Here is a 24,534-nt window from a genome sequence, read left to right as displayed (position 1 = left end):
CCTTTTTGCTCTTTATGCCAGTCTCATTTTCTAGCCATGAAAATGAGACTGGCATGTCTTTTGGACTTTGGGAAAGACCTGGAGTAAGATAAGATAAATCTTTATTAGTCCCACACGTGGGAATTTTTTTTGGTTACAGCAGAAAGTGGACAGTACAATTTAAGAGCAGCAAAAAATTTACAAAAAAAATAAATAGAATAAGATAAAATAGAATAAAATACTATGTCGTATCAAGGAAATTGCACTTAGTAATATAGCACATAAGGCAGACTGGGCGAAGGCTATCATGGTGTATTGGATGTGTGTGTCTGTCTGTCCGCACGTGTGTGGTCATCTGCAGAGACCATGTTGTGGAGTCTGACAGCAGTTGGAAAGAAAAACCTGTGAAATCTCTCCGTCCCACATCGTGAGCGCCGCAGCCTGCCACTGAAGGAGCTGCTCAGTGCTGTTGGAGTCTCCCGCATTGGGTGGGAAATGTCCAACAAGGATGACAGCTCATCCACCATTCTCCTGTCGCTCACCACCTCCACTGAGTCCAGAGGGCATCCTAGAACAGAGCTGGCCCTCCAGATTTGCCTGTTCAGTCTCTTCCTGTTCCCAGCAGAGATGCTGCTGCCCCAGCACACCACACCGTAAAAGATGGCTGAGACCACCACAGAGTCATAGGTCTTCAGGAGTGGGTCTTTCACCTCAGAAGACACAGGTACAGCCTGCTCTGCCCGTTTCTGTAGAGAGCATCTGAATTGTGAATCCAGTCCAGTTTATTGTTCAGATGAACACCAAGGTACCTGCAGCTATCTACAACCTGAATGTACAGCTGTTTAGTGGTTGCAGTGGAGGATGTTTGTGCCTGTGGGAATCTACCACCAGCTCCGTGGTTTTTCTATTGTTGATCTGGAGGCAGTTCTGCTGGCACCAGTCCACAAAACCCATGGTCAGTTCTCTGTACTCCCTGTCATCCCCATCAATGATGAGGTCAACTATAGCAGAGTCATTAGAGAACTTATGCAGGAAGCACTGGGTGGAGCTGTGAGAGAAAAAGAGAGGGGAAGACATGCGGCAAAGGGCCAGGGTTCGCACTCAAACCTAGGCCCTCTGCTTTCAGCCATGAGGCATGTGGTTGCCTGCTCATCTGACTGAGCTAAAACCACGCCCAGAGAGAATCCGGAGTACCCAGTACCCAGAGAGAATACTCGCAATCACAAGGAGAACATGCAAACTCCACACAGGAGGGTTCCCGCTGGCTGGTGGAGTCAAACTCAGGACCTTCTTGAAGTGAAGCATCAATGCTAACCGCTGCCCCACCATGCTGCCCCACCATACTGCCCCATGATTCACTTTGTGTCAAAATAATTTATCATCAAATCAGATTTTAACACTCATGGATGTAGCTCAAGGCTATGAAATGGAGAAACAGCATAATAGTTCAGGTGAAACAACTGAGAGGTTTTCTCTGATATATTATAAGAAAATAGAGAAAACACCCGAGTCTTTCCAAGTCTGAGACCAAAATACAAAAGGTAAACATTTTTCAAAGTCACCATTTATGGGGAAAAATAGATGAAATAATAAGTTCATATTCCAATTGTTAAAATCAGTATTAGGGGTTCTTTTTTAAAAAGACACATTGATGCTTTAGGTTATGCGCTGTCACCATATTGGTTGAAAACAAATTTTTAGTTAACTTAATAATTCCTCTTAGATTCCGAATTTTCCTCATTTTGAGCTCAGGCAGGTCTAACAAAATTTCTACACAATATGATTTCTGCAAGATTTTGTAAAACCTCTTATATTATTATTTGTATCTGAATAAAACATAATTATAAACGGCTTGCTCTTTTCACAAACTGAATGTAGATAAAGCACGGGGATTACATCTACCATCTATATGTCACACCAAGTGCGTTTTCTGCAAAAGGTGTTTCATGGTTTTTCTGTAATAAGGTTATACATTATTTAAAAGCAATACAAGACATACACTGCACACACACACACACACACACACACACACACATATATATATATATATATATATATATATATATATATATATATATATATATATATATATATATATATATATATATATAATTTTTTTTTTCTTTTTTTTTTGGAGTAGTCTAGTCTGTTGTTACTCCCACAGTAATCTCAGCAGTGTGTTTCCTGTGACACAACCAGTACTTCTTCCCAAAGATTTGGCGGCATCTAGAGCGGCGCCTTACATCAGCAACAATAGAGCAGCTGCTCAGCAGCATCAATGGGCTCTGGATGACCTGTGGCTTTGTGCGTTTGCGCGCCTTTTTTCTTCTTTCATTTCACCCAGAATCGTCTCATTAAGGCATCCAGGGTCAGTGATAAATTTGAGGTCCTTCAATCACCGCAACAAAAACGATCAAACACCATAAACATCTTTGTCGAGCATACTTTTATTGAAAATATTTTGTCATTGACAAAACAGAAATGTCATAAAACGTGTCTTGTCGTACATAAATAATATATCATCCTAGTTAACACATAGTGTTTACTGACTATTCTGTTGCACAGACCAAAATACATTTAAGTCAACCGTGCAAACCTCAAACAAAATAACCCGTGGGGTTTACAAAAGTGTTGTCTACAACCCGTAACTCTGAAACCCCAAAGAGGATTGCATTTTTTTAAGTTCAAAACCTTCAGTTTCTTTGATATCTGTGCTCGAGTCTTCTAGCATTAAACGCAAAATGACTTAAACTTATATACAGCTCCAACAATTCTTCTTCACCGTACTCACTAAAACTACCACTGATTTAGTACAAATAGTAAACAGCACAAAATAAACAGGCGTGAGATAACTGTCCATCTAATCTACCAAGGTCTCCACGTAGCAGCGCTGACAGCCTGCTGGTCTGCCTGCGCTCTGCTTGGAGCCACTGCGCTGCTGCTGCGGTGCTGAGTCTCCAGCCTGTAGGTGAAGCTGGATTTGAGGCTCATAATTTTCTCTTGGATCTGAGGTAAAGTCCTGGAGCTCTGGGCACAGCAGTTCAGGCAGGTTGGAGTGACGGTGGCAGACATGGACTGCTGGACGAAGTCGTGCACCCGTTGGCACGCGTCCTGATCCAGACTTTTGGGAAGCAGCGCGGAAACACGCTGGAGGCAAGCTTTGTAACCTTCTCTGTAACTGTCTGCGGAGTCTGGAGAGAGGACAGGAGATATTTGATCAGTGGCTGGGATTTTCACAAGAAGGGTGTTAAAAACTTGGAGGACAACAGTGTGCTATGCATGTCGTAGAGATAATGCTCACCTTTGACTGGGGTGGAAGGAAGATCTCTGAGGAAGCGGACTGTCATTTCCAGAATGTCCGCTTTTTCCAGCTTGGAGTAGCGTGCGTTATCTTTGCCAACAAGGGGCAAAATCAGGCTCTTCAAATGATTGAGACTGTCATTGATGCGAGCTCGTCTTCTCTTCTCCAGCAGGGGTTTAAGAGTCTACAAAAAATAATTTCAACACTGTTACTAGGCTGTACCGATAGGGTTAACGCAGAACACATTTCCAGAAACAAAACAAACAGCTGCGTAGTGGTTCGTCTTCTCCTTACCTTTCTAAGTTCGTTGGCTTGTTTTCTCTGGGCCACGGTGGACCTTGCAGGGAGAGGCTGGCTGGCCTCAGTAGTGAAGCTGGGACTCATTCTGTTTGCGTTTTCTTGTTGTGCTTTTGACGGGAGATGCTTGCTTCCTGAGCGGCTGAGCTGAAGTGTGCCGCTGAGCTGGCGAGCTTCCTATTTATGTGGAGCCGGAGCGTCAGAGGGGAGGGAACACAAGCCATTGCAGCGGGGGCATGACACAGGGGGCGAGGCCCTTGGGAGACGAGTAGAAATCCTGTCTGGACCATCTGGCCCCCCGCGTCTGTATGTTGGTATGCGGAGTTTCGTGATGCTGCTGCGTTTTACTGCATTTAATATTTAAGGCTTCAACGTCTATCCAAGATCAAATTACAAGTGCAGGGTATGAAAACTTGTTTTTTTCTTAGGCAGACAACCGCCATTGTAATTATCTACGGTGTATCATTGTTCTTTTCGTGACGTTGTTAGTTAATAACTTTAATTATTAAAAGTTGCCTATGTATCATTTTGTTTATGTTTGTATTAAGCACTTCCTACAAGTAAAGTCAGCATGTTTTTATAAGACCCATCAAAGTTAAACAGCTATAAATGAACAATTACAAGTTAGATTAAAAAAACACACACACAAAAACATCCTGCATAATGAAAATTAATACCGTGCGTTTATTTATGGTTTCGTTCCCGCCACAACAAAACAAAAAGGAGCTAGATGAATGAATTTGAGGGGAGGACTAATCTATTCCAAAATTAATAAACCAGATACCCAAGCCAAGCCATGTATGGATTAACATCTGCTTCTGGACCCTCAGCAGACTGCTTCCAATATCGACAACACGGTGTTTACCTGTAGCAGTGGGGGAGGTGACGGACAGCTCGCAATGCAAGCAAAATGAGGCGTGTATGTGCAATATAAGATCGCATATCATAGCCGTGCAATACATGTGCAATACAATACACATGTTTAAAGGAAGAATTGAAAAAAATTGATAAATACTCCCACGAATCGTTGCACTTAAATATGAATTTTGAATTATGAATTATGGAAATGTTAAGTATTCCCTACAAATTATGTAAATACAAGAATAATGCAATCTGTAAACGATAACTGTGACACATATAACATCAACCTCCAGAACTTTAAACAGCTTTTATTTAAATGCTGTTTTAAAGAGTGTCAGTTTCTCAGGCCTATGAGCTGCCAGTAGGATTCACGCGTTCGGCACGCGCCACGATCGGAGCAACAGATGGGACCCCCCACCCCACCTCACCCCCGCCTTTCTCGTCTCCCGTCTCTATGCACCCTCCCCCGTCTGCCGCTGCTGCACCACTCTCGCATCAGCATCCCAGCCCCTGCTCCCGATCATGTGTCCTCTCGCCATAAATGTGCTTCACTCTTGTTTTGTCTCTTTTTTTTCTCATTTTTTGCGAGGCAGGTGGCTGTGGTGGGGGAGGGGGACATGACCGCAATGGTGCAATTGTTGTATTTTTGTAACAGTCAAGTTAAAACGGCATGATGAGTAGAAAAGGGAGAAAACATCTAGAATACTCAGAACTAGGAGTTCATAATAAAAAATAGACAAAACTGCAAAAATGCATATAAACGCTCTCTGTTTTAAATGATGTCAAATAAATTTAGTTATTGATCTTTTGATGTTTAATGTCATTGAAGCACCTTGGAGTTTTATGGATACATTTTGCGCAGGGAATTTCCAAGGAAACAAGAAGGAGCGAGACATGTGCATCACACTGAAGTAAATTTTTACGCACGCGAAACCAGATATACCGCACAACAAACTCATAATTTAGACAAGGATACGCTGTCCCATCGACTGCAATCTGCTCTTCTCTATAGCTTCAGGGATTTAACCTTCCTCTTTTGTCAAGCATTACACATGCACGGTTTTGCACGCGCCCTGCCCCATGGGGCCTCAAATAACCGCCACCAAGTCCAGTATGGGAACTGGCACTTCGCGATAAGACGAAAAAAAAAGTCCAGGAAAGGCTTCGGTTGGGACCCTTTTTTGTTTTGGTTTCAGCGTGGGTATCCATCTGTGCACGATTAGGGCACAGTGATCCTTTGTTGAAGGGTGTACAGAAAAGTGGAGTCACTCAAAGTTTTACAGCAACTGTGTGGGAGATGCACATAATTTGTTTTGTTTGTTTGTTTCCAGTAAAACTAGGTATTTAAATCCCCATTTCATTTCTTCAACTCAACCAAATGAAATAAACTGTCAAATTGTTTATTACCGCGGAAATAAATCAATAAGTATACCAATTATAACATCTTCAGTATAATTGTGGACAAGGTACAATCTGGATGAAGAGATGAAACGGCAAAGAGCTATCCTGTGCATCTAAAGAAAACATCTTTAAAATCCTAATCGCTGAGTTTGCTTATGAGATTTAATAGAATTTGGTTGTATAAACGGCATGAGACTGACACGAGCCAAAGCGTTCAGACAGATGGAGCTGAAGCGCACTGAGGCGTAAAACCAAATGCGTCGAAGGACTCTGCTCTGCCAAAGGTGATCGTCTCCACTTCATGGAGCCACATGAAAATTTCCAGACTTGGAGATTTTCCAGACTTCAAATCGCGACTGCACCCTAAACGATGTTTGGCGACCCAAACCAAATTCTACGCTACCATTATCCACATGACACGAAAGCATCTGCTAGACTCAGGACTGACCTTTGTGTACGGAGCAAAAAAACAAAAAACAAACAAACAAAAAAAAATATTTTATTCTATGTAGCCTAAAGTAGACTGAAAATTTATATACCAAATACATAACGGCAAGCTCAAAAATACATATTTTCGTGAAATGCTACAAAAAAAAGACATCCAATAATCGTTTTTTTCTGCCAGTTTCCATTCTTTCATTGACAAACTGAACTCTTTATTGTCATTGCACGATCATACTTTGTGCAATTGTACAACGAAATTAGAGTATTGTCCCACGTCGGTACTAAAAGAAAGGCGAGAAGTAATCGCAATAAACAATATATATGAATATAATATAAATACTCAAAATGTGCAGAAACATTAAAGACGACAATTAGGCTATATATAAAATATCATCTTTTTGTTTGTTTTTATTTTAAAATATGCCCTTTCCATGGTCACTAATGTTTGGCTCCACATTAATTCTGTTAGAAAAATCTCCCACAAATCTGTATTGTACATTTAGCTAAGAAAATAAAACATATGATTTTTTAAATTATACTAAATGTGTTTAAGATGAGACATAGAAATCTTTGTAAAGCATGTTTCATACAAATTTGATTATAACAGTCAAAAATCTGATTGTAATCAATTATTAAGCTATTTATACACATAGTACAGATATATAAGCAGAAACTGCTTAGAAATTACAAACATCCATCCATTTTCCTAAACATTTATCCAGTCCAGGGGGCTCCAGCCTTTCCCAGTTGTCACAGTGCAAGGTTTTACAAAAAGCAAGCCACAGCAAAGTGATGGCAAGACCAAGAGGTCACAAGGCGTAGCAGAAGCAATGAGTCTTATTTTGATCTACAAAGTACCACAAAAAACAAAAAGACTAGAGTACCCTTCTGTTTTGGCTCAAACAAGAACTGACTTTTGTTGTTGTGATACTGTGATGATCTGTGCCAGACTCATGAGAGACATAAGACAAACATTTCAGTTGATGTTTTTTTTTCTTAAAAGCATATCAGCACTGGTGTATTTATCATTATTTCTTCTTTTTTTCCCCCTGAAAGCTTAAACAAAAATGCCATTCCAGATGAAGGCTGGTGAAATAAATATTTGATTCAATTGAAATGTCAAATATTTAATAATTCTAATTCCTTGACTGTGTCCTTTGTTTGACATGATATGACAACCTGGTACATTCAATAGCTTGCATTTTCCAACAGATAAGACACAAACAAACTGTGGACTGACTTTGGCTTTGTAAAAAATTATTATGGGCTTTACTGTTTGCCATTTGGTAAACTAAGTTATCTGCATTGCACACTTACTGTAAACTTTTAGTATGGTGTTAACACCATGACGATGTTTAAACCATCTAATTTTCTTTTACCATCCCCCTATAGTCTTTGTAGTTTTTAGTAGAATTCACATTATATGACTGAAGTATGGGTCACCTACACTACACAGCAGCTGCGCAGCCATGGGAAAAATCACATTCCAACTCAATGATCTCTTTAAAATGAACTATTTTTTTCAGAAATGTAGCCACATTGTATGGCTAGGTGTTTGATTTTATATATCTGTGGCATTTTTGGTACCGTCCAATACAGGAAACTGAGCTTAAATGTTTGAAAATAGAAAGCTTACACCTTAGACTTAACTTGCCAGCCAGACTCCAACCACGAATTGAATTCTGTGTGAGTCCTTCTCAATACAAGACACATCAAAGTAGAACGGTTTTGGGGGGGATGCGAGACAATAGCATAGACAATGATGGTAACTCAGTTTCAAAAATTGGGAAGCTGTGTAAAAAGTAAATAAGAACAGAATGCAATGATCTGAAGATCTCATAAGCCTACATTTTAAAACTCAAATCTTTACATGTGTAACATGTATCAATTTAAGAAAAATATTTAATCGTTTTAAAATTGATTGAAGCAACACATCTCAAAACCGTTGTCACAGTTTGCCACTGTGTAGTATCCACTCTTCTTTGAGCAACAGTCTGTAAACATCTGGGAACTAAGGGGGAAAAAGCTGCTGAACATCTGGGAAAGCAGTGTTGTCCCAGTCTTGTCTGATATAGTGTTTTAGGTTCTCAGGAGTCCTGTGTCTACTTTGTCATGCTTATCATTTCATGATGCTCCAAATGTTTTCCATTAGTGAAAAGTCTGGACTGCAGGCAGGATAGTTCAGCACCTGGACTCTTCAAGTACAAAGCCATTCTGTTGTAATAGATGCTGCATGTGGTAAGGCATTGTCTTGCTGAAATATGTGAAGCCTTCCTTAAAGAAGGCTTCTTCTGGATTGGAGAATATGTTGCTCTAGAGCTTGCATGTACATCTTTCACAACTGATGGTGCCTTTCCAGATGCACAGTGCACTCTTATACCATCATCAGCATTATGCAGGCTTTTGAAATGAGTACTGATAACAAGCTGGATAGATTTCAAATTCAGATTTGTCTGACCACAGAAGAGTTTTCTACTTTGCCGGAGTTAATTTTAAATGAGGTTCAACTCAGAGAAGATGGCAGCATTTCTGGATTATGTTCTTTGCATAGCTTCTTCTTGCATCATTAAGCTTTAATATGCACATTTGTGGATAGCACAGTGAATTGTCAATTAACTAGAACTGGTTTTATTCAAGTGCCATATACACAGATATGATGAATAATGCTTTCAGCTTTAAGAGATGAGCACTTTCATTTGGTTTGTGTGTCTGGTTTACATGTTTTGACATTTTTAAAATCCTGGTTGCATAACTACTGTCTGATGTAATCAGAGATCCTTCAGATTGTGTGTTTGGGTTTCTTGTTAAAAGAAAGTTTTTCAACCCAATTTCAATAGAGTTGAATTCAACTGAAAAGGCTCATATTTTCCATTCAACATATTGTTATGAAAAAACTTCAGAGCCCTAGCTTACACACTGCTTCTTATCACCACCAACTTGTAGTAAGTAAGTAAGTAAGTAAAATTTATTTATATAGCACATTTCACAGATAAAAATCACAAAGTGCTTCACAGTAAAATCAGAAATAGAAATAAAATAATATAAAGCAGTGAAAAAATCAATTAAAAGCTCTTTTGTATAAAAATGTCTTCAGCTGCTTTTTAAAGGAGTCAGTGGAGTCCAGACAGCGTAAATACAACGGCAGAGAGTTCCACAACCTTGGTGCCAGTGCCTGAAAAGCCCAATCCCCACGTGTTTTAAACCTAGTACGTGGGACCACCAGTAACCTCTGACCTGATGATCTAAGTGCTCGAGATGAAGCATGAGGTTTCAACAGGTCAGAGATATATTGGGGAGCTTCACCGTGCCGAGCTCTAAAAGTTACAACTAAAATTTTAAAATGAACCCTAAAATTTACTGGCAACCAATGAAGAGAAGCCAAAGCTGGAGTAATGTGTGAGCTCTTGTTTGTGCCAGTTAAAAGTTTTGCCGCAGCATTCTGTACGGTCTGAAGGCGATCCAGAGCTGATTTATTGAGACCAGTAAAAAGACTATTACAATATGCCAAACGAGAAGAGATAAAAGCATGAGTAATCATCTCAAGTTCTGCCTTTGACACCAGTAGTCTGAGTTTAGAAATGTTTCTTAGATGATAAAAACAGTTCCGGACAAGTTGTTTAAAGTGTTTCTCAAGAGACATTGAACTGTCAAATATAACACCTAAGTTTCTGAGACTCGGCTGAAATGAAGGGTCTAAAAAAACTGATATGCTGCTTAATTTCTGAGAGCATGTGATCAGGTGCAATAATCAAGGTTTCTGTTTTATCTGCATTTAACTGGAGGAAACTGTCATTTAACCATTGTTTGATTTCTGACAGACAATTATTTAAACACGACAATTTGTAAAACTCAGAAGTTTTGAAAGAACAGTATAACTGAATGTCATCAGCATAGAGATGATAAGAAATATTATTGTGATGTCTGATAATTTGGCCTAGAGGGAGTATATACAGCAAAAAAAGAGAATCGGACCTAAAACAGATCTTTGAGGTACCCCAGAAGGCAGAACTAATGTTTCAGACAACACATGATTCATACAAACAGTAAAAGATCTCTCAGATAGATTAGACATAAATCATTTTAAAACAACACCAGTAATCCCAAACAAGTCCTTCAGCCTATTTATCATGATGCTGTGATCAACAGTATCAAAAGCAGAGGTGAGATCCAACATAACCAGAACGGAGTACTCTCCAAAGTCTGCTGCCATCAGAATGTCACTAGACTCTTTAAGTAAAGCAGGTTCAGTGGAGAGCGGAAAATGTCCAGAACATTGTTCTTTTCCAAAAAGTTGTTAAGTTGTTCTGCAACTGTTTTTTCCAATATCTTTGACACCAATGGTAATTTTGATATTGGCCTGTAACTGCTTGGAAGAGATGGGTCCAAATTTGTTTTCTTTAATATTGATTCAACAATAGCTTGTTTAAAATAGCTGGGAACTGAGCCAGTATAAAGAGAAGTATTAATAATTTCCAGAATACAGTGGCCAATAGAGTCAAACACACTAATGAAAAATGATGGAGAAAGTACATCAAGGTGGCTTGAAGTCAGTTTCATATGACCAAGAAAGCACTGATGTCCTGTAAGGTAACGGGAGTAAAAGAGGACCAGGTATCAGAGGTAAGCAAAGTGTCAGTGTGATACTGGGAGGATGATGGAGAAATATTTGACCTGACGGCAGTGACCTTATTAACAAAATAATTTAAAAAGTCATTACAGATTTAGTATAGACTGGTACATGAGGAATATCAGGAGAGAAAATGTTCTTAATTGTATCAAACCGCCCCTCCTTGAGCCTGGAGGTTTCTTCTTGTTAAAAAGGTGTTTTTCCTTCCCAGTGTCACCAAGTGCTTTTTCATAGGGGTTCATCTGATAGTTGAGTTTTCTCTGTATTTCTTTTTCTCTGTATCATTGTAGGGTCTTTACCACACAATATAAAGCACCTTGAAGCAACCATTGTTTTAATTTGGTGCTATATAAATGAAATTGAATTGAATTGAATTGAATTGAATTGAATTGAATTGAATTGAATTGAATTGAATTGAATTGGAGTTCATAAGTCCTCTCGTCTAATACGTGGAACACTGAATAAAAGCTTTATTTTAAAGTCTCACTTTACTGCAAATTTTTGAAATCCTATCAAATCGAAGATAAAAAAATATGATATTCAAGAAACAATTTGAGTTTTACCGATAGAATCTTAATATTGTATCACTTGGGCTTCCTTGGCCATAAAATGTGGACACAGTAATGCCTGTCATTTTGAAAAGAAAGGGCTCTGTTTGCCCAACCCCCACAAATGTGGCATCAATACAAAGCCCAAGATGTCCTAGTGACTCTACAGTAGGACTAAGATATATTGCATAAATTCTATTTGATGTAGAAGTTTCAGACTCATGTCCTTCATAGAGGAGAAGAATGAATTCTGGGGTCTTGGGAGAATATACAGTATGTAATCTTTGAGAAGCTGACAAAGTAAAGTCAAGACTTTACAAAAATGAGAAATCCAACAGTCTCCCCTTGATGGCTGGTTTAGTGTAAAATCTCCTAGACATAGTGTGCCTGGGTCTCTCTCTCAAGTGGTGTAGATGAAAAGACTGCAAAATAATTACATTTAGAAAATATCTGACATCCTAACGTGTCTGTATAGTACACGCTGCATCGATTTCTAAGAAATGGCATCCTGGGTATAAATCAAAAGAGGCATCTCCCAAAACCAAAACCAATTCCTGGAAGGAATCTTGTGTCTTTTTTTTTTAGTTCAACAACATGGTAGACAGCAAGACAGCAACATGGTCACTGATCTCCAAAGAACAGAGCAGACCAGGACGTGAGATTCAACAACTTTGAGATGTTGCAAGGGTATCCTTTTTTTTGGTACTTTTTCTGATACTGCTAATGTCCACATTGCTGAAATGTGTAAAATAAAAACATTTGACAGGTTAAAGCTATGGTTTGGTGTCTGATTCTGTCTGTGCATTCATCAATCCAGACCTGACAATCCATAACACATTGCTCTTTGTGTGTGGAAAAAGCATTTTCTTTAATTTATTTATTTTATTATTTTTGCATATATCACATGTTTCAGATCATCAAATACATAAACCATCCGAACTTCCTTGCCCCTATTTCATCTTCAAAGCAGACACAAACAGAAAAGGAAATTATACTAAGATCATTATTAGATTATATTAGAGTATACTAAAGTCTCATTTCACTTTGTTAATCGGTCTGTGTGTCCCTCCACAAATAGTAAACAGCTTTGTTTGTGTAATAAAAGAAATGACGCTTTTTTAGCATCAGATGTGGGGACAGTGCGCGTAATGTGCGTATGCTAATGTTTTTACATAGCACCAGCGTTATTTTTATACATGTCGTCAAAGCACTGATGTCACATTTTATCATCTGGGGACGCAAACAAACACGTATTACAATGTGCCAAAAAGCTCCCCACGCTTAAACCAACGCCGTTTTCATAAGGCATCTGCGGATTGGGGAAAATCCAAACTTTTTTTTTTTTTTTTTTACCATGCACGACGACCATTTGACGTCACTGAATCTGTCCCCTGAGCGTCCCCCCAGGTCACGTGCTATAGGAGACAAAAGGTGGATATTCTTATATTTTTATTTGAACTTAAACTAACCTGTCTAATTAAAACACCACTATCAAATAATAAGAAATCAGCCCCATCAAACTGTTATATTGGCTCTTTATTTATTTCAGATGTTAACTGTGAATATCAAAATCTACAATTAAACATGACAATAAATCATTTGAGCTATTTTCTAGTCAAATATTATGCTATGAGCGTTATTTTATTGCTGTTGCCACTGTTATCAGTGCACAGAATGTATTATTTTTTTACACAATGGAATCATGGTTAAAACTGTGTTTGCACATAAGAATAAGTCCATAATGTTATGTTGCTTCACTCCTGACAAAAGACAAAAGGATGAAATATAAATAAACCAACTGAATGAAAGAGCAGCTATGATTGCATTGAGGCAGTAGTTAATGTCGATTTATTAACTGTAACGACTTATTTATTAATTTATTTTATTATTATTATTTAGCTGTGCCCTCTTTAAAATGAAATCTATTGCAGTGCCAAACAGCAAGCCTAGCGTCTTTCGTTTCAGAGGCGGGGAGATATTTTCGTGTAATTGCGCATTGCCCAAACCAAATGGATGGCTCAGACAGGATTTGAATATCCAAAGAAGCCTAACAAAGCCAAAAGCCAAGCTCCAAGCACACATCTGGTGACGCACATTTGTTTTGCTCTTCAAAGTTGACATAGGTAAACTTACAGCGTCTCATTGGCTTCTCCGCCAATAGCTGACGTTTCCAGCTCTGACACACTTTTCTTTCTCTCACTTCAATGCACCAGCACACAAAAACGCGATTGTGCGTCAGTGACATGTCATATGTATGTCCTATAGTATATAGAAGACCTAGCTGTAACTTAAAGACTGTGTCTTTCTTAATTCTTTAGTAAATAGTGAAGTATAGTGTGGATAAGAAACGCCAGCAGCTTCGAGGCAGGCATTGGACAGGCAGGACATGCGGCGTGGTGGCGGGGTTTTTGAATATTGGATTTCTGATTGAGGGAATCCATTGTGCAGCCGTATCAGGGGCACGAGAACAGCACGAGCCAAGAGAACAAAGGCACCAGATGGCTTCCTGCTTCGATACATTATTTTTGAAGTTACACAGACACAGGGGCCATTAAGAGCTGCCCAAAGGGAAATCTAGAAGTGGGCAGTTAATCACGAGAAAAAACGTAGAAAAAAAAAAACATTTTTACTACAGCAGTTCCCAAAATAGAGAAGTGGTCTTTACGAGGGGTTTCTTTATGTTCTTTAAAGTCTTTATTTGATTTGCCATTTATAATTTCCGCAGAAAATAATAAACCAGAAAAAATAGCTTAAAAAATAACAACAAAAGGCGAAAACGCTAGAAACGATTCTTCTGCGTGTCTTTATTTTCAGAATGAAAAAGCAAATTAGTACACAATTGAAATGCTGCCCTTATAGTCAAACTGATGAGACTTTAGCTCGTAGTCCAGCGCAGAACATTAAAACCAAACTGGGTTCAACTTCAGAGAGCTTTAAAACATTTAATCTTGTTGCTGTTTTCTATTTTTATTTCATTTCATTTTATTTTATATTATTTTTCTGTACTATTATAAGTTCCTGCACAGTCCTTCAACCAGTGAGTGGGCGTGGTCTGCAGGGGTGCCCGCCCACAGACAGAAGCGTCTCTGTCACTGAGCCTCCAAATCTCGTGTTCTAAAAGGGCGCTCAATACAACCTTAGCCATCAGACTGACTACACGGGACTTGATCCACGAGCACAGGATCGGCGTGTCACACGTGGTATGTTTTTCACTTTTAATTTAAACGGCATCATACCCTTTCTGATTACAAAATATATAGATAAAAGTTAGATACAGTGTAGTAGTGTTGCTTTTTGTAGGAGAGTTTAGCTATTTATAATAACATTTGCCTGCTGTTCTTTTATTTTAATGGATGTATATATTTGAGATATTTGGTGTCACAATTTGAAGTAGACTATGTTGTTTGCGCTGTAGTGATATGACACCTATAACTAAAACTGCTATAACACGTGACCATGGGGTTTTACAGTATTGTACATTATCTTTAACAATGCTTACAAAGGGAACACTGGGAGTCCATCTTTTGAGTTAGTCCAATTATGTTTATCTGCAGCAGAATAATATAGCTGAGCTTAACTTTGAAAATAAGCTTGTCTTTTTATTCGACTCACTAGAGCATCAGAGTGCTGCCAAGGCCTTTTTGAATTTTTTTGCTGCAGGTGTTGCATCGTTAAAACGCCTGTCTTGTCAAATTAGTTGTCCTGTTTCTGTCCGGCACTAATGACCCTGAGTGTGAGAAACTCTGACCGCAGATATTCTCACTGCAGCTCACGGATGACTGGGTCGCTGTGGAGCAGACATCACGGCTGCAGGGTAAGTTCAAGGGGGCACAAGACGTCTACGTTTTGTCTCAAAGGCTGTGAGAACAACAGTAAAGGAAGTTTAAAGAAAGAAACTTTAGCAATATGATGGTAGGACTTGTCAATAATGCCGTATGCTTAATATTTCTAAAAGTGCATTGTTTCAGGTATCATACTGTAATAATGCAAATTATTCAATAACTATTACTATAATAAAAAAATGCAGATTATCTTTTAGGGTGTTACAAGCCTGGAGTTTATTAGTCTGAGAGGAAAAGGGTATAATTTTACACAAAATCTGCGCTCAACCGCAGATGTTAAAAAGTAAAAACTCATTTATATATGTTCAAACTGTAGGTGCACTCATATTTAGATTAAAAAATAGGAACATTATAGAAGAATTACATACTTTATGTCTTTAGAGCACAAATGTTCATATTTTCTAAATATATGTTGTCATACCGACTTAAGCTGCAGAAAACTGAATTTTTTATTAGGCCTATACAAAAAACGTGCAGCTACAAATACAAAAGGGTTGTTGTTCATTTAAATATCTGGAGTATGCTCTATTCCGCATTACAATAGTAATTCAATCTATGCATTGTATCAATTTCAAGAATATGCCAGTCAAACCGAAAAGAAAGAAAGAAAGAAAGAAAGAAAGAAAGAAAGACAGAAAGAAAGAAAGAAAGAAAGAAAGAAAGAAAGAAAGAAAGAAAGAAAGAAGGCATTTGGGGATGGGAGAATGGAAAAGAATAAAGTATTTTCCTCGCTTTGTGTGTTGGTCTTCTTTCAGCAAATAAAGTTTATTTTTGGTGTCTGGTGTCTTTTTTATGATCAGTAATCTTACCACAGTCCTTTCGTGGGTTTTTTTTTAATATTACATAATTACGTTGTTTGTTTGGGAATTTTAGATTTGACACGATGATGATAAAGACACACCTGTGTTTATGGTTGAGTATGCCCTGCTGCACACCGGAGGAACCTTCCCTGCACGCGCCCGAGTTTACCCAATCCAAAGCAATTCCTCTGTGGCACGCGCCGACCAGCAGGCTGGACAGGGAGCTATTACTCTGGCATATAGCCTAGAAACGGGTTTTCAAAACTGTGCCTCCTCACACGATAAACTGAGACTGGAAACTGAATGAATATATGGTGGCTTTAATAAAGATGATAACGCATTTATCGTCAGTAGGTTAAAATGGTCAAGCTAAAGTTACAATTTCCAGTATTTATTGAGGATTCTCCCTCTTTTTTAATAAAAAACAAAAAACAAAAAAACAAGTGTACTATTTGTGGCAGTCATTGACCACAGTCAACTCTCACGTCTAGGTTATTTTGGGATCTTATTGTGTCAGAAATACTGAATTTTACAGTTGTTGGGTTACAAGAGGTTGGTTTGAACTTGGTAGAGAATATCTCATTTAAATGTTCCCGCGCGGCAGCAGATGTGAACACACAATAGGTTAGATGGGGCCCACGCTCTAAATAATCGAGTCCAATTTGAATAACTGTCGCACTTCTGACGCGTGCAAGAAATATCCCAGCTTTCCCAGGCTCTGAAGGAGGGGGAAACCGTTGGCAGCTTCTTTCCAGTTCAATGGGGATTTGGCTCCTCACTGGTTGAGGTTGTTGGAATGTCTTTTAACAGTCTGGGAAAAGACTCCACAATTTCCTACACTTGATTAAACCCTGTGTTAGACCGATCATCAAAAGCTACAGCTGCAGCACAAAAGTACCCCGTCTTTCACGTCTAGAGTCCACATACCAAAGTGGGAAATAATAAGCCCAAAACAAGGAGATGGGATTAGTGTGGCAGTCAAATAATCTATACCGTATTTAATAAACGGACAATCCGATTTTAGTGAGTAGCTGGAAGTTGAATACTCTACTATAAAAAGGTCGACAGTTTTTGAAATTGTGGGTCTCGTGATAAATAAAAAATAAACTTTATTCAGATTCAGCTGAGGTTATATTCAGTTGAAGGTCATTTTTTCCTGCGAGTCAGGGCAGTGTGTCTGAAAATAAACAAACAGTGCTAGCGTATGGAAATGTGCGAAGATTTAATAGTGCCCATAAAACGACCACAATGTGCTTTGCTTCCGAGCTAACGGACTTGTTCCACATATATGTACTTTAGACTGAGCTAAAAAATCTTCTAGGTTAAATGACCTCTCCTCCCCCCTCGTTTATCTCCAGCCTTTTTGAGAGCTATTACTGTCCATTTCCTCTGGGGAATTGTAGTTAGCACGCTCGTGGGAATTCCCCCCTCCTCCCTCAAATTGGCGCGCGGTGTCCATGACAGTTGGACCTGTGAGACAGATGGGCGGAAGAGGCACGCGCCGAGCACGAGACTCGCTCATACCCCGCCCCCCGCCACCACCTCCCCCAAATACTCAGGAGTGAATCTACCCGCATACTGCAGAAATTGGCTGAGCGGAAAAACCAATCGAGTTAGTCTGGCAGAAAGTTAACCTGGTGTGAAGCTTCATTATTTTTCAAAATTTGCCCCACATCTAATCATTTAAATACCCTAGTCTTATGCTGTAACTATAGAATAGTCTTGTTTAAATCCGGCAGTGTATACCAAGACTGTATGTTTACAAAGCAGTTAGGGGAGCATATTGCTGAGTTTTGCTTATTTTTTTTAGATAAAAATGAAGACTTTCAAATTTGTCGTTTTTAAGACATGTTATCTGACTCTTCCGGTGTGCAAGCTTATTTAAATTTGTCATTTTTCAAATAACTTGAGGTATCATCACCTGTTCCAGGTGGAGATAAGCTGCAGAATACGAGGCTTTCCTGCCACCGTTTGGTGGTGAAATGTATTACAGTTCTTTGCAATATGTTCATGAAAATACAGACAGCCTATCAGCATCATTTGCATTGAAACTTGACCTTTGAAACTTTTGTTAAAACTGTCAGTAAGGCCACATAGAAGATAATGCTCACCAACATGTACTTCTATACCTTCCGCAGGTATAGCTGCTAAACGTTTAAAGTAGGTAGCTTTTGCACTATATGGACAAGAGTACTGAACATCTATACATTACACCTACAGGAGCTGCTCAGCCCATGCCGGAGAAGGTTCGCAGCCCTGCAGTTATTGGGTTAGAGCTTTGGAGACTTTTACTCAATGTGCGCCTCAGTACTCGGCGACCCTGCTCCATAACTTTACTTGGTCTGAAACTTTGTCTTAGTTGCTGAAGTTCGGTCAAATTTTCAGCAAAACCACTTACAATTAGTTGATCGTGGAACATCATAGGGGGAAACATCAAGACATTTCAATGGCATCCTGTCACTAATCGTGCTCCAGAAAGCCCCATTGTTTCACAAATATTTGCAAAGTCAGAGTGCGGCAAGGTGCTTGATTAGACACTGAACACATGAATTCAAAGGCTCAGTGGGTTTTCTCCATAAAGTGCACATAGGTTGGACTTCAGTATCGCTGGAAGACCAATTTGCTGTCTTATATGTAATGCAAAAAAAAAAAAAAAAAAAATCATAAAACTGCTTTTGCAATCTTGCACTATGAATATTTACTTTCTCCAAATGTAAAAGATGAAACTTTTTTTTTTAAGAGTCCTGCATCTGTGCCTTATCTTGCTGTTGGATAGCTTGCAAGCAGCATTTTGTTGTGGTTGATTAAGGGAATGTTAATTTAAGCTATTTTATTTCATGTCTGGCACCCAAACAATGAAACACACACCACTGGCGTAAATGCACTAAAATGCATAAACGATCATTGGGCAGGACTACTTCTCATGATTTATCCGGTTTCAACATCAAGTTTTTATTCCTCAGAAATAACTTGTTCATCTTTTAATCTGGCATCATTTAAGATGTATAACTATTTCCAATTGACGTATTAACATGCGGTCTATAATAACAATCAATATAGTTATATTTATTTTTTTTGTTTTGTTTTGGGGGTTTTTTTTGGGGGGGGGGGGGGGGGTTACACTCCCCTGAAATGCCACTAGATGGACCTCTGTAGTGTGCAAAAGTGCTCGGATCCTGTGATGCTGATTTCACTGCTACATGTAATATTAATGCTGTTTGCAAACAGGATCTGGGGTGTGTTCAAAAAGTTCATTGCTGAATTAATGTTTCCTTGTGAGTCTATCTTGACTGGCAGCGACGAGCACCTTCACCCCAGCAGCATAATTAATGTATATCCAGAGTTGTAAGTAGCATGTACGTACTGCTCCTTTAATTTCTGAGCCGATTTCCAGAAAGCAGCAACCTGTAACAGGCTCAGTGATCCTCCCCCTGATGGATTATTTAACAGGCGCTGAGTCCCATGTCGCCATCTGCTATAGGAAGAAAAACACAGCGGAATATTCCCTGGGGCGCATGATACGCGTTAGTTATTCAACAGCAAAAAAAGGTTAATAAACTAATTTGGGGGGGAAATATAGTTTAGACCGTCTGGTAACCCAGAACACAACTTGTGCAACAGGTGGATGCTACTGGAGACAGACAGCGGATAACCTACTGAGCTACAACGTCGGGCCAGACAAAGCCTAAGAAAGAGGTTCGTTTGTCAGTCGGGTATGAAGTTTTATTTCAGCATGTAAATATTGCACTGCCTGGAAAACAAAAACTTATGAACGATAAAGGGATCTTTCATTTGAACAGCGCTTTGGGAAGACCCATGGAGCGATAACCAAGCGTCTCTCCCACCAACACCCCACCCCAAAATTAACCCGGCTACTGACATGATCCACTCATTTATAAATACAACTCTGACCCTATCCGCACTATCTGCACGGTGATCGGGTCAACGGAGGCAACCAAAGGAAGGAAGGAGTCGCGCAATCTGCAGCAGTCATGGTGGTGGAGGGTGACAAGACCCTGCTGGCCGCAAGGCAGGGGGACATGCAGACTTTAAAAGTGCAATTAGCGGCAAATGCGCTGACCAGCGACGTCAAGGATGCGCTGGGAGCTTCGCCCGTCCACCACGCAGCCCGGGCGGGGAAGTTAGCCTGCCTGCGGTTTTTGGTGGAGGAGGCAGGGCTGCCGGGCGATTGTGTGGCAAATAACGGGGCAAGCGCGGCGCACGACGCAGCAGCAACAGGCAACCTGGCATGCCTACAGTGGCTACTGACCCAAGGTGGATGTCGGCCAGAGGTGAGTTACTACAGTTGTAGCTGGATCGGTCTAAAAGTGTAGCAGACAGTAGCCTAACTCTGCTTCATCCGACTTGGCTGTCATTTCTCATCTGTGGAGCCTACTCCAACCCCCATTTGAATCAGCTCTCCTCCTTAAAGCACATTATATCTATTTTAGTGCCTTAAACCTACACGTTTTTCCTAACATACACATTAAAATCCTTCTCCTTAGGAATAAAGTCTTTAAGCTTTTATTTTAACATAACTTTCTGTGGGGTTTGCGGGTTGTTTTGTGTCACTGTCAGGTATTTTGCTCCCAAGTCCATTTGGTGTGCTCTAAATGTCCTGATGATGTTGTTAATTCTCTTGTAATCTTTAAGGTTTTGACTATAAAAGCAGAAGGTTTAAAAACCCACTGGTCTTTTTCAAAAAGGGACCTTCCTCTTTCACAAGGCCCTGAAAGTTGTTTTCATATTGTTTTGGTAAGACAGTGAAATGCAACAAATTCAAACACTGTTGTAGGTATGAAAGAAATTACATTAAATACCAGAAGTAAAGTAAGTACACAGAAAAGTATACTTTTTTTAAAAAAAATTTTAATTTAAGGCTAAAAACCTGGTTTTCAGTGTTATGTCATGTTTCTATGGTAATAAAGTATGCAAAACTGGATTTGCAAATCCAATATCTCCTGTACAATAAAAACAGTGACTCACAAAAGGCACAAAAAGAAACACATAATGACAGTGTAGTTTGATATTATAATGAGGGGTGGTGTTTGGTGCTGTAAGGATTGTGGTTGAAGTTTCACATGATGAAATAAATCTTATTAACCTTTTCGACCTTTTATTGTTCCTATTTGTGCACAATGCGTTTTTTCACCTGGGAAGGAGTCATAGTAAATGCTCCAACACAATAACATAATCCATACCATAAGTATTCAGTGGGTTTCTTGTTTTATTAGGTAATACATTAAATCTCTCAGCTTTAATTTGTGGAGGTTTACATCAATACTCAAAGGCCTGTTTGAGGAATTTTCTATCCCTCTTAACACATTTCTTGGGCAGCTGTGTGTCTTTTTAGTGCTCATGCACATAAGAACTGGTGGCAACTAGTGAGTTGACATTTAGACTCAGGAGTTGTCTGCTGATATTAAGAGTAAAGTGTTGACAGTGTCACTAAAGAAACCACTGGACCCACGAAACGATGAGACTCAAAAAGCACAACTCTATCAAAGAGGTATCAAAGATGCCTTGCAAAAATAAAAATTAGACCTCTATTATTAAAAAAAAAATGAAAACAGAAAACTTGTGAGGATGTGCAAAATCCACTCGAGAATGATCTTAGGGCATATTTTCGCTTTATTTGAATCTCAGATGATTCTTAAATTGATTTGCCTTTTACTATTTAAATCCCAAAATATGGACACCTTGTAAAGGTTATTCTATGTTGATATAAGTCTTTTCAAATTGAAGCTGAACTTTGCCTTATGTATAATTTCTCATGAAATACAGATATCAAGATACAGTTTTACAGTTTAGCGTGGCCCCAATTTACAACACTTAAATGTATAAACACATAAAAGTTATTCTTGTATATATTTATTTGTAGTATACTGCATATTCCAGCATATTCCAGAAAGATACACAGATGTGCATCATTTGTGCCCTTAAAAGGAAATTCAGATTTAGAGTTTACCTATGTAACCAATATGATAATGAGGAGGAGGAGCTTTGCTTTGACTCACCCACATGGGTCTCATTTATCTTCACCTTCTTGAGCAGAGGTAAAAGTGAAACTGACAAAGTGACAAATTCATATTATGTTATTATGAGTACAACACAGTCCTACAACCCTGCAGTATTAAGTTATCCACGTGAAGAACAGTCATAAGCATTCCATCTTCAAGTGACAAAGAGTGCCCACAGATGAAGTGGTAACATGGCTGGTATGTAGTCAAAACTCTCAGTACATTTGAGTGCTTAATGCTTGCTTTCACCTTTGTTTTCTTTTTTTCTTGTTTGTGTTACGAAACTGTGATCATGAGTCTATTTGATGCTAACACCATTAGTCTGTAGCAGTGCACTACCTCAGACCTAAGCATCTGTGTTAGTAAGATGTTAACAGATGACATGTCTGTTCAAGGATCACACAAGTTTGGTCTTTTAGGTTTTCTGTGTTAGCTATTAGTCTGCCTCTTGTTAAAGCTAATTGTTTTATAGCACTGAGATAAATTCTGTGCTTTATATTCTTGCTACTGTGGTAAGTTATGAAGGTTTTTTTACTTATTTCAGAAAATAAAAATTGATTCCCCTTCCCGTAACAGTGAACAGGGTGATCGTGGCTCAAGAGCTGGCAGTTTGTCTTGTGATCGGAAGGTTGCCGGTTCGAGCCCCGGCTCTGACAGTCTTGGTCGTTGTGTCCTTGGGCAAGACACTTCACCAACCGCCTACTGGTGATGGCCAGAGGGGCCGATGGCGCCATATGGCAGCCTCGCTTCTGTCAGTCTGCCCCAGGGCAGCTATGGCAACAATTGTAGCTTGCCTCCACCAGTGTGTGAATGAATAGTGGCATTGTAAAGTGCTTTGAAGGTCTCGAAAAGTGCTATATAAATGCAATCCATTATTATTATTAACAGTACAATATACTTTGTAGCCAGTAAAAGTGGCTAGAAAAAAGTATGGGTATCAATTATTTTCTGGAGGTTATTGTTTTCTGGAAAAACAAGTAACCAGTTCAAATTAAATTAGTTATCAAATCATCATTTTATAATGCAAAGTCAGGCTGACAGTTGGTCACAGTTATTTTAAAAGGAGGGATTACAGGACTCCCTAGTTCAACATGTTCCTTATTTGTTTGCTTTACAGGCCAGGGACAGTTCTGGTGCCACTGTTCTTCATCTCGCATCCCGCTTCAGTCACCATGAGATCACCGATTGGCTGCTGAAGAATGGTGAGGTAGACCCTGGGACCCCCACCAATACAGGTGCCCTGCCTGTTCACTATGCTGCTGCCAAGGGAGACTTGCCCTCTCTCCGACTGTTATTGGGGCACAGCCCAAAGTAAGACCAACATGATATTGTCTCCACAATTTTATCTTTATCCTGCTGTTGATTGATAGTCATATATTTTGGTAACTTGTAGGATTTCAGTTGATGTTTTGAGCAGCAACTACAGATGCTCTTTATTTAGAACATAATCTCTAAAAGCAAGTCGGGTGCCACCACCTACATTTTAAAATGCTCAACAAAAATTCTATAATATTGTATTTCAATTGGGGGGGGGGGGCATATGAACTGCGATATGTATACAAATTGCAGTCCACTTTCTTAACTGCATATCCAATCAAATGTTTAAGAATATAAAACAGAAAATTAATGCATAGGGCTGTTGTTTCTGAAATATGTAACAGTAGATCAATTCCACAGATTCAGGTTTCAGACTCAGTAAGACCACTTAGAAAGTCTGACGCTGACAAATGAAGTACTGTGATTTACTAAGGTTAGCGCATCAACTCTTATTTCTTTTCCGAGGTTTAAAATGTTTAAGTCTGCTACAGAAATAGCCGAAAACACCAACTTTCACTCGTAGTCTGTAGAGTACAACTTGGCACTAGGGTGAAGTAAGTTGAACTTAAAGATTTAATTTGATACCTGATACTAAATGCTACCTATTACAATGTAAATGCTCATATATTGTTTTGAAAACAAAGGAAAAAAACTCTTGGTGGTTTAACTTTCCCAAAATACTGCACACTACTGCATCATTAATGCTGATTAAGTAATAATGCTGATATTGGTCTGTATAGCTGCATTTTAAGTATATATTGTATATTGTACATATTTAAAAAAAAATTGGTAAACTGTAAGAAAAAACGTGTTTTGATAATGAATTAATCATCAGGTTATTTACTTGATTAATCAATTAACAACACCAGTGCAAAAGTCCTAAATATTGGATTTCCTAATACCTGAAGTCTAAGAAAAACAGCAAATTTGTGAATATGTAACTAGCATTAACTTATATTAATATTTTAAATGTTGTTTTATTTAACAAGACAAGTCCTACTGAGGTAAGACATGGACAGCACCATTACAGGTTTTAAATGCAACACCAGCCTATAGAACAGTTAATTGACCAGTAATTGTAAGATATGTGTGCATAT

General features: G+C 38.9%; 2 protein-coding genes across 5 annotated transcripts in view; one reads left to right on the top strand and one right to left on the bottom strand.

Annotated features, from left to right (window-relative positions):
• Window positions 1-2,419: 2,419 nt before the first annotated feature.
• LOC113013664 (transcription factor HES-2-like) lies at window positions 2,420-3,716 on the bottom strand. Its single transcript, XM_026154747.1, has 3 exons — window positions 3,575-3,716; window positions 3,281-3,464; window positions 2,420-3,170 (listed from the first exon to the last, which is right to left on the bottom strand). Exons 1-3 carry the CDS (start codon window positions 3,662-3,664, stop codon window positions 2,845-2,847), a joined length of 600 nt encoding a protein of 199 aa, XP_026010532.1. The 5' UTR covers window positions 3,665-3,716; the 3' UTR covers window positions 2,420-2,844.
• A 15,815-nt stretch (window positions 3,717-19,531) lies between these two features.
• The window catches only part of espn (espin), a 47,464-nt gene continuing 42,461 nt past the window's right edge, over window positions 19,532-24,534 (top strand). For all 4 annotated transcript variants that reach the window (XM_026153950.1, XM_026153949.1, XM_026153948.1 and 1 more), the window contains exons 1-2: window positions 19,532-20,392; window positions 23,238-23,431. In XM_026153950.1, the coding sequence (XP_026009735.1) occupies window positions 20,093-20,392; window positions 23,238-23,431 (494 nt within the window). In that variant the 5' untranslated portion in view covers window positions 19,532-20,092. The remainder of the gene's footprint in view (window positions 20,393-23,237; window positions 23,432-24,534) is intronic.

Source organism: Astatotilapia calliptera, chromosome 20, assembly GCF_900246225.1.
Source record: "Astatotilapia calliptera chromosome 20, fAstCal1.2, whole genome shotgun sequence".
In the NCBI taxonomy this organism is placed as follows: Eukaryota; Metazoa; Chordata; class Actinopteri; order Cichliformes; family Cichlidae; genus Astatotilapia; species Astatotilapia calliptera.
This window is presented reverse-complemented; position numbering and strand designations above follow the sequence as displayed.